Source organism: Ascaphus truei, chromosome 4 (genome assembly GCF_040206685.1).
Source record: "Ascaphus truei isolate aAscTru1 chromosome 4, aAscTru1.hap1, whole genome shotgun sequence".
Taxonomy (NCBI): Eukaryota; Metazoa; Chordata; class Amphibia; order Anura; family Ascaphidae; genus Ascaphus; species Ascaphus truei.
In genome coordinates, this window is record NC_134486.1 from 25,452,991 (window position 1) to 25,463,904 (window position 10,914).

General features: G+C 45.4%; 1 protein-coding gene across 3 annotated transcripts; it reads left to right on the forward strand.

Moving 5' to 3' along the window:
- The first annotated feature begins 2,046 nt into the window (after nt 1-2,046).
- YPEL5 (yippee like 5) lies at nt 2,047-10,445 on the forward strand. 3 transcript variants are annotated; one of them, XM_075595437.1, is made up of 3 exons: nt 2,047-2,214; nt 7,739-7,915; nt 9,493-10,445. In XM_075595437.1, the coding sequence occupies exons 2-3, from the start codon at nt 7,775-7,777 to the stop codon at nt 9,715-9,717; spliced, it is 366 nt and encodes a 121-aa protein (XP_075451552.1). In that variant the 5' UTR covers nt 2,047-2,214; nt 7,739-7,774; the 3' UTR covers nt 9,718-10,445. The 3 variants fall into 3 exon arrangements, with proteins under 3 accessions (XP_075451552.1, XP_075451554.1, XP_075451553.1); XM_075595439.1 differs by lacking the exon at nt 2,047-2,214 and adding an exon at nt 2,233-2,257; XM_075595438.1 differs by lacking the exon at nt 2,047-2,214 and adding an exon at nt 2,271-2,884.
- Nucleotides 10,446-10,914: the final 469 nt, after the last annotated feature.

The following is a 10,914-nucleotide window of genomic DNA, read 5'->3' on the forward strand; positions in this document are numbered from 1 at the left end:
AAATACACCACCAATACAAATAAAAATCAGACTTACCTTGTGGATGGTCTCAGGTCAGGCCGGTGGCTGCCGGATGGGCGGTTAGGGAGGGCTGGTGGCTGAGAAGAGGGGGCCGTTGCTACGGGAAGGGAGGAAGCGGGGCGCGGTAGGCTGGAGGACGGCGGCAGGTCACAGCAGTTGCCGCCGGCCCCAGCTCTCCCTCGCTGCAGGCTTCTCTCTCAGTGTCCATGAGGTGTCTCGCGTGCCGGAGGCATTGCCCAGCTGACTTCCCGCGCTGTCAGAGAGACCCGACACCGGGTGTCCCGCAGCCACACTGTTTTTTTTTTATAATGGCACAGGCACGGCTGCGCAGGGGGCCCGGACAGCTGGGCCCCCAGACGCCAACCCCGGCAGACCCACCCTGTTGGCGGCCCTGATGATATGGGTGGTGGCTTCAACACTCACTGACTTTCACTTTTCCCTGAAAAGGATTTTTTTTTTTGTACAGAACCACATCTTACTCGTGTAGCCGCCTTTCCCCCATGTCTAGGGAAACTACTTGTGCTGCTGTTACCTGCGTGGCCAACAGGAAGCCTGATCCTCCGTCGCCGGGAGCCTGGGGTGATCACGTTCGTTACACACAGCGCCTCCACCTGAGAGCGATCCTAACGTAGTACGAATACCCCTCCCAGGAACCAATAGTCAGTAAACACACATAGTATGTAACAACATATTTACTGACATATAAACAGACACTATAATAAGGCCATGCAAGGCCATGCCCACAGTACCTCCACTGTGTACGCCCACCACCTTGTCCACACCCCGGTGAGGTCTCCCCAATGTTTATGAGGGTGCCCTGGGCACCTAACCACCCGGTGTCCATAAGACAGGCCCACCCCGGGGGGGAGAAACTGGCCTAGTCCAGCAGAGCACTGCTCCCTGGACACTACCTTCCCCCTCTCCGTCCTGCTCCCGACTAGTGTGGTCCCCAGCGCGCCAAATGTATCTCCTTTAGCCTGCCGTGCATCTAGCAGCCCTATTGGCTGTCGGGCCCCACGTGGTATACAGCCACTGGGGCTGCTGGGACTCGTAGTCCCTTGCGGAGTTTGCCTAAGGCTGAGCTCAAATTGAAAGCTACCTTGCTGCGCGTCCGCGCCTCTACTGGGCGATGTGTGCTCATGCCCAGCAGACAGAATGACACGACTGGAGCCGGAACTTAAAAAAAGGGTGAGTGTTTGTGATTGGCTGGCGAAGTACACGTGACGCGGTTGCTGCTTTAAATTACAATTTCAGTGGTCTGCTTCAAATGCAGCGGCGTCAACTCTGTACTTCGCCGCCGGAGAGTCGTTTTCAGTTTGAAAGCTCCCATAGAACACAGCGAAAGAATGGTGAACGTGCACGCGCACCGCTTTCTGTCTGAACGAGCCCTAATGGTCGCCGCACTATACTTCTGCACTGCGCATGTGCAACCCGTCTGTCGTGCATGCACGACTAACCAAAATGGCGGCACTCTACATATCGGCACCGCGGAGCTCCGGCGACCCACTCGCTACAGTCCCCTATACCTCTGCCGGTCTGCCCGCAACCGTCCCCCAGCCAGGAGGTGAGGGGACCTGGCTACACTTCCTCTAGTAATGGGTACCAGAGTACAACTGCTTATGTACAGGTCTGGAGAACCACTATGTATTTTGATTACAAATGCTCCTTTCTTACAGAAAATGGAAGTTATATTAAAAGCACACTCTGCCTTTCTGATTTTATTTGCATAAAAAATTATAGGACTTTTTTCATGTGATTTTCTGAGAACGTTTGCCTCATTGTTTAACAAGTTTTGCATCTCTTGCAGTGGGGGCACAGTCCCACTTTAAGGCACCGCTTATTTCGGTCATTAAAAGATAAACCCTCTCCTGCCACCAGCACCCCCCACCCTTCCCCCCAGGGAGAGCGCCATACAGGGGTTAATAAAGCCCACGTGCCTGGAACGTTGGGCTGTCAGGTGAGGCCCGAGGCGCTGCCCTGGTGACGTCGCGCGCGAACACGGGAGAGGGCGTGGCTTACTCACAGGATGTTTGACGGCTGGAACTGGGGAGGGGGCGGGGCCTCGGTCTCGCTAGAAGAGTCCTCCTGAGCCTCGAACCGGGCAGCGTCGTCATCATCGAATGTTCGCAGACAACAACCAATCCCACCTGTCCACCGCCGCCGAACGTTCAGACCCCGTCTCCGGGCAACCAGGTGAGACTTGGCGGCCTGTCTGGGAGGGAGGGAGTAAAGCCGGGTAACCCCAGCAGGTCCTCCGCGTTGTGCGCCGCCATAATCTGTGTGTGGGGAGGGGGCTGTGTAACCCCCTCAGTGAGGAAGGGGCCCCGCTGTAGCTGCAGACCTCGCTGGCGCTCAGAGAGGTCCCGCGCCGTGTAGCACAGGGGGAAATGGCGGAGGGGGGTTCATGGAAACTTGTCACCAGCTACAGATGAAAATAGGCCAACGTTGTTTATTGCCTGATAAGTCGGGGTATTTCCACCCGGACAGCAACAGGTTAAACCGGTTGCCCGTGTAAACACGTCACGCGTCTGAGATGTGATGACGTCATGTCTGAGGCCGACATGTCTGAGGCCGACATTAGTTATGCTTCCTCCCCTCCAGGGAACAAGGTTTTATTCCATGTCAGCCTGTCATCTCCCGGCGGGGTCTGCGCGCTGGCAAGATCACAGCTGTTCTGTATTGATGTTATATATTGATATCACATTACTTTCATCCGTGTAGTTTACATTGGGGGGGGGGGGGGTGGTATCTCGGGGTTGCAGGCTCTGGTAGTACCGGGGATAATTACCACCCCCTCCCCCCGGGGATAATTACCACCCCCCTCCCCCAGTGTCTGACACTTAGATGGACCCGCCTCATCAAGGTGAGAGATTGCGTGTCGTTGTCTTGATGAACTATATTAATATCTCATTGTTTTCCTAGCACTGTTTGTCAGGTGGGGGGGGGGGGGGGAGTCGTGATCAGCTGTTAGGAGGGGGAAGGTTTGTTTATTTATGGGCTGTGCGTGTGACGTCAGACGCAGCGGGAGGTACATCTGGCACGTCACCCTCTGCAGTGTTTAATGGCTGGGATGAGTCTGTTGTGTATGATGACAGCAGCCTGCTTTTTAACACCTTCAGCCCTGAAAGGGCTTAATCAACCGAGGCAGCACAATGCTAACTTATTTTAGATGTGCCACCCAGCCCCCCTTTTATCACTGCAGAGAAGCTGGTCCACTATCACAGTATTTAGAAAGCGGTTGGTTCCGTGGAAAACTGCAGATAGGATGTGACCCTTCTTCCCAGTAACATGCCAGTGGGGAGATTTTTTTTTTTTTTTATAAATGCATACAAAAATAACCGTAAAAAATAGTGATGACATTCCGGATAGGTTAGAATCTTGTCATTGATGATTGCATGTAGGAGCTTTCTGTTTCCGAGTGGATCTTAATATCATTTATAAAAACGTATCTTTCCTCCATTTTGGTTTTAACTCATCTCTCCATGTCCTCACCTCCTGGTGGAATCGATCATCCTGTGCCTCTCGCCTATCTCCTCTCAGCTTTGTCTCTCTCTGGCTACATCACGGTGGTATCAAGATGTGCTTCTATCTCGGCTTAACTGCTGTCTATTTATCCAGACAAAACTACCCAGTCAGCCATCTTAACTTTAAGTATTATGTCCTAACATGGTATTTACATACAGTATGTTGTACCACTGTTGTCACAATATCTCCTTGTGAACATATAAGGAACTCGAGCTTCTTGTCAGAAATGATTACTTCCGCATGTTATCAGTTGTCCATGGCAACTGTCTCACTCTCGCTGTCCTTTCCCCAAACATCTCAAAACACATATGCCTCTTCTCTCAGCTAGTACCTACAGTTGTCAATAATCTCTGTGACAAACTAAACAGGGCTGTTCAGGCAACTTAAAACCATCCTATAACCTTTCCAATGTGACCGAATATATACCAATTAAGAATATGCAACATACCATATGTAATATAGGAAGAACCATCAGACAAATATACAGTATATTGTGACATTTTGTCTTGATAACTGGATTCACACATTAAAATATAATTATTACTGAATTGGATTTTGTACAGAGATAAACACTCACGCTGCTGACATACCGTGCTGGTGATGGGGGGGGGTGTTGTTACTCAACAAAACTGCCTGGTTCCTAAGATTGTCATTTTGTTTTTTGTTTTTTATACATACACATTTTGTGGCTCGTGCAGCCAGAGGAACTTACCCGGGTGCATCTGAAACAAAATAATTTTTTTGTAAAAAATTGCAGGACTTTAAAAAATATACAAAATAGTGACTTATTTAATCATCACATTTATATTTATTTTTCTCCACCACAGTTTTACAGTAAGGCAAAAAGCATCTAAAAATACATTGTACCGTATTGTGCTGTTTACAATATACTGTAAAGAAAATTTGTGCATATATATATATAATATAAAAAAAAAAAATTATATTATAACGGGATAATTTTTCCAGATTAATTTATTGAAAACTGCACATATTGCTGTATAATATTTTCTGGCTGATTTTTGTATTGCAGTAATTAAAAATGAAACGATAAAATCCCACTATACTGATGTTACCAAGGAGCATGGATACATCATATCTGCAATGAATAGGAGAGTCTTTCTTTACACTGTTGTGAAAATGGCACATAATGCTGTGTAATTTGTTTTTCGGCTGATTTTTGCTTTGCTCTAAATGGAAAATACTATATAAGTCTACAGTAAAATCCCACCATACTGAAATGTTAGCAGTATGGATACGGATGCATCCTATCTGCAGTGAAATATGTTCAGCCAAATGGGTTTTCATATAGTGTCTGATGGCTTGACTGGCTCCATTGAGATTATATGGTTTGATATCTTAACCGGCTGTTAATAGCAGCCTGATAACTGCAGTCTTTTGTTTTAGGCGCACCACCCAGACCCTTTATTGTCGAGCAGAGAACAGCTGTTCTAGACTTGAATATGATTGTTTGCTGGTTGGAAAGCCCAGCATACTATTTCCTCACTGGTTAATTAACCCATTAGATGCCGTGGGCGCACGCAATGTGTGTGCCCTTCAGGCAGTGAAAGGGTTAATAGGTGGAAGTATATCTGGCAGTCTTTTTTTTTTTTTTATTCATCTCATTTAAAATTACAAAAACTACTGATGACTCCTGTATATGCTGGAACAGAATGGGACATTTGGCCGTGACCAAACCGCTGCCGGGCCTTCATCGCATCGCGCCACCTGGAAAACTCACTACTGACACGTTGCTGCCACCGCCATCTTTAAATGTCGAGGCTGCCACTCCAAATGTGAATGCACCTGCAAACCAGGACCCTCTCAGCGCGTTAACTTTTGGAGTGGAGGCCCGGGACATTTAAAGATGGCGATGAAGAAGCGGTGCGTTTTACCGGCAGCGACTTGCAATTCGACGGAGCTGTGTTTTTTGGCCGCTGCCAACCGGTCTAGACCGATGCCAGAATGTTTCTACCGCTGGTCGTCTGCGAATGACACATTTCAACATTTTGTAAAAATGTATATGATGCAATAGGTGATACACTGTGCATGTAATGTCCCAGAATCCCTGGCTGCAGTGGACGCCCTGTATACTAAGAGATTACGGGGAAAGGCTGGGTTGTGGACCTGTCTGAGGCATGTGAATGTGCTCACAACGTGGTATTTTTTTTATTAGCTGACCCCTGGTTGAAAGTCACATGATTTGCAAGTGACTGGGGCAGTATCCAACAGTCTGTTTCTTTCCCCCAAGTCTCGCATTCGAATGATCTGAATGGTGGGCTTACAATAAGAAGAGTACGTCTCTTGTAACCTCCCATCAATAGGTGTGGCTGAACAAAACCAAATTACATGACTACGCTAAAAAAACGACTGTTTTTGGGGGGGGGGGGGAGTGGGGAGGGGTTAGCATCGAAACGGTAACTTACACTGGGCTAAATGTGTTTTAGAAGTATCACAATGCAGTGACAGACGTTAGCTTGCATGTATTGATCGACTAGTCTCATCTGTAACAGTATTTTTGCTTGAGCATACAGTAGGTGATTATTGTAAATGAAGTAGAAGGGAGAGAGGGTGCTGCAGGTCAGCGTGCACTCGACAACGTATATCTTCACACCAGTCCAACTGCTGTGCTTTTGGCCTATATACATTTGGCAAAGGCTTTGCTAGAGAGAAGATTTTTTGCTGCAGTCTGTCTGACGGTGATTTCGTCCAGGATGCAGGGGACAGTTGGGTCCGATAGTGGTCTGATGTTTTTCCTTTCAGTAGATTTTGCTTGGGGAAATATTCAATAAAGTTGTATAGCAAATGAGAACTAAAACATGGACTCGCCCTGCCTACCCACAAAGCCAAGAGCAAGCAAAGTATACACCGTGCTCCTGCATACGGGTGAAGCCAATCTGTGCATAAAGTTTATATCCAGCATTTTTATTAAGTGTTGAGCTAAAAAGGAATACAAATATCCTACAGACCTGGATCCAGTTTTGTCTTCTGTTTAACTTCTTATGTAACTGGTAGCTGTAAATCAATGTGGTAATAATGTTGGCAAAGCTGTGTATCTTCAGTTGTAAGAGTGCTTTTTTTTTTTTTTTTGGGTGACCGTAGTTGTTTAGGTGAATTTAAAGACACCCCGACATACAATTGCAGTTTTTTCTAGGATAGTCTGTCTGAAAACGGGTGTTCTAAACGACTAAGTCTAAGGAGTTCACTAAAGTTTTGGTGGTTGGAAGTATGCATTTACTCGATTGTTATGTAATGCAGTTTTTCTCTCCAGAACACTGAATTTTCAAACACGTGGACCCCTGCTTTGGAAAGCAGACGCATAACCGTGTGGATTAAATGTATTTAATTACTCTCACAAGCACTACAGTACATGGTTACGGAAAGTTCAAATGAAACACGCCGTTGTCTGTTCTGTAATCATAACGCTTACTTTGCCTTTAGCATACAGTATTTTTCTTTACTGTCCATTCATATGACTCGCATAAGGGAGATTATCTACACTATAATTCTAAGTTTTCCATTTGTTTGTATGTCAGAAGCATCGATATCTCACAAACGGCACCACGTAGCACAACAAAACTTTCACTGTACATTCTGCTGCGGATTTGTAGGGAACGGAGAGAAGGGGGATAGAGGGGGCCAGGAGAGAGAAATGGGAGAGGGGGAGAGAGAGCGTGCGCAATGGGGGGAGGGAAGGTTGTAGAGGGGAAAATGGAGACACAGACAGCCCACTCCCCTAATAGCCACCACCAATCCCCCCCCACCCCTGCTCCTGCTCTAAAAAAAATTACAGGACAGCCGATCGTTCATGCTTGGATAGCTGGTGACGTCACCGCTCTAAAGCATGAGTGAGCTCAGCGGCAGGGGGAGGGAGGGGGGCAAGGAGCTGTGGCGGCAGCGAGGGGAGATGCGGCAGCAGCGAGGGGGATGGGGGAGATGTACCAGCGGGGGGAGGGGAAGAGGCGGCAGCGGGGGAAGATGTACCAGTGGGGGGGAGGAGGGGCGGGGAGATACATTCCCCGGGCAAAGCCGGGTACAAAAGCTAGTATTATATATTCTAAAAAAATTAGGTTATTGAATTATCTACTAATTTACTTTTTATTCTTGTAAAATGCTTATTGCCTACTTACTTGAGGTAAATAATACTGTATTATGCATAATACCTACACTTTGTTTACCCCTTTCTCTTTTGCAGTCATTGAGTGCATTTAGAAGATTGTGAACTAGAAAGATGGGCAGAATTTTCTTGGACCACATTGGTGGCACTCGCCTGTTTTCCTGTGCAAATTGTGATACGATTTTGACCAACCGCTCAGAGCTTATCTCCACTCGCTTCACAGGTGCCACAGGGAGAGCGTTCCTTTTCAACAAGGTAATGAATGATAAACCCCAATCCCAGCGTAATATATTTCTGACTAGGTAGCCGTATTATTAACCGAGGTGCTTATTTGCAGTTCATTGGAAGATTCTCGCTAGTAGTGGGTTCATTCCACTAGAGCAGAATAGAAGAGGTTCCTCAAACACTCCTATAACAAAAATATAGAAAATAAGCAGTCACCGGTGCTACAACTCAAAAAGGCCTTCCTGGTCGGTAAAAAAAGAAATACTTTGTCAGCTAATTTGTATTAGGGAACAAAATGAGTGATTAAGTCTTTATAGCACTGGCAAGACTTGAGTAATGGGCAAGGTTCCCTAAGGTGCACGCATCAACCCTTGCACACAATCATTCTTGAAGGGTGTATAGCATGCACAGTCGGAGCTGCAGAGAGAGCTGGTGTCGCACAGCATGCACAGAGAGAGTTGGTGTCGCACAGCATGCACAGAGAGAGCTGGTGTCGCACAGCATGCACAGAGAGAGCTGGTGTCGCACAGCATGCACAGAGAGAGCTGGTGTCGCACAGCATGCACAGAGAGAGCTGGTGTCGCACAGCATGCACAGAGAGAGCTAGTGTAGCACACAGCATGCAGAGAGCTGGTGTAGCACAGTCAGAGCTGCAGAGAGCTTGTGTAGGGCTCTGTAGCCTTTTACCACAAGGGGCATCATAAAAGCTTCACCCTGTACTGTGCTCTGAGGCTCCTCGTACTCTGAATTGTCTGTACTAAAGATGCAGAAGGGTGGATGTAAGCAACAACCATGTGTTTAGGATGCAATTCCCTACCTTTGCCTGGTTTATGGACTTTTACATTTGAAAGGTACATTCTCTATATCACTGGTTGGATGTCTATTTTTCCTATTAAACAAGTGGTTTTTACACTTCCATCAAAATGTCCCTGGTGAATCTAATTTGTCATGTAGCTATTTTGTGTGTTCTATAGGTTGCACTGTAACTTGTCTCCTAATGAAAGCATTAACCCATGTAACAATCATTTGCTTCACCCCTTTGTTTCTAGAGGCAGCAGCAACACGTTGCTGTTCCCTCTAACGGAGAAGGAGTTAATGAATTAAAATGCTTAAATGTATTTTATGAGCATGCGGACATGCCACAAAGTATATCTACCCTGCTATATCATTAGACTTGGATGCTTCTATAGAGAATTAATGTATGCTGTTATCCCTTTTTGTTACAGTGATCCGCATTGAACTTAGATACATTATAAATTCAGTTATTTTTAAGGGTGCTAAAGCTTCTCACATTGGTTTCTCCAAAATATGCACCATTTTTTTAGTGGGGCTAGGTGGACCTGTTTTTAATTATATGAGAAGATCTCAAATGAAACTCTGAAAATTGTATTTTTATAAAGTATGAATTAAGAATAGAGTTTTGTTGGTTTTTGGAATAGATCGATGAGCGCAGAAGTGGCGCTCTGCCTCGCGCTCTTAAATTATTGTACGCTCAGCATCTGCTAAAAACCTGTAAATATTTATAGCAAAAATACTTCCAAAATGAAGTAATGGAGGTTTCCTGTGTTATCTTTGACTAAAATGCTTTCCATCCTATCCTCTGGTAGGTAGTAAACCTGCAGTACAGTGAAGTCCAGGATCGGGTCATGCTTACTGGCCGTCACATGGTTCGGGATGTCAGTTGTAAGAACTGTAATAGTAAACTCGGCTGGATATATGAATTTGCAACAGAGGACAGTCAGCGTTACAAAGAAGGTCGAGTCATCTTGGAACGAGCCCTGGTACGGGAGAGCGAGGGCTTCGAAGAGCATGTGCCATCCGACAACTCCTGAAAACCCCAAGGGGAACTTCTAGTTACTCCAAGTTTTTTCTTCAGAAAATGAAACTAATCTAAAATGTTATTGAATACGCTGTTACCTTGGCCTCAGAGTCGGATAATGTTCTAGAAGAAGACTGATAAAGAACTGAAGGTGATTATTTGTTTTCTCATTTTAGGTATGTTTCCCATTTAAAGAAGTTTTTGTTGAGGGGAAAAAATTATACTAATGTGGTCTTAAATTGTATATTTTCCCCTCTTAACAGATTATAATACCTAAAATGGTAAGGGAGCAGTTGGAAAGGGCGCATATTGTTTTTATTTTTTATTCATGTTGGTAGATGCCTTTTAATTAAACATGTTTGCTTTGAAACGTGTGCTTTTTTTTTTCCCTCCCTTATATTTCAGACTATACTTTTATTTTAATTTTTTTATAAATATTATTTCTCTAAATTTACCAGTTTCAGTATGAAATTGTTTGTACAAAGATCTAAAGGTTCAGTGTTGTCATGGCTTGCGCTGGCCAGTACCTCATTTACCTGCCGGGAGGTTACTGGGGGAGTCGGATCCCTTTTTGTCTTTCATGTTTCTGACCCAAAGATTCCACCATATCAAGATTTTGTCATGTTCAAATTGTGATCAGTTCGTGTGGATTAAAAAAAAAAATATTTTGAAATGCAGCAACAAAAGGGTGTTGTGTGACTGATGTACATAATGGTAGTATAATAAAGTAATATTTCTGTGGTTCTTGTGTTTGCACTCTGATGCTCCAATTATTGTTTACTTTTAAATTATTTTTTGGGGGGGTATTCCCCCAAAGGGATTTCAGCTGGACAAGTGTTACTTTAAGACTTTACACACACACACAAAAAAAAAAAAAAATGTATACCATACACATTAAAAATATTGGCCACTTAGATCACCGGAAATTAAAGTCAAAACCAAAAATTTGTTGTAAAAATAAAATCTAAATCTTTTCGCTCACGAAAGACCCATGTTTCCAGAAGGACATGACTTTGCACTCTCTCGAAGGGTGATTAAAATGGTGTATGATCTACATCAGGCCTGCACAACACGCGGACCGCCTGCACTCCCTGTGCGGCCCGCGGCGGCTTTCTGCTCTCCCCCTCCCGAGTCCACTCTCCCTCGCCTCTCCCGCGAGCCTGCTCTCCCCCTTGCAGCGCGCTCTAGCATTGAGGCACTGCCTGTCTGC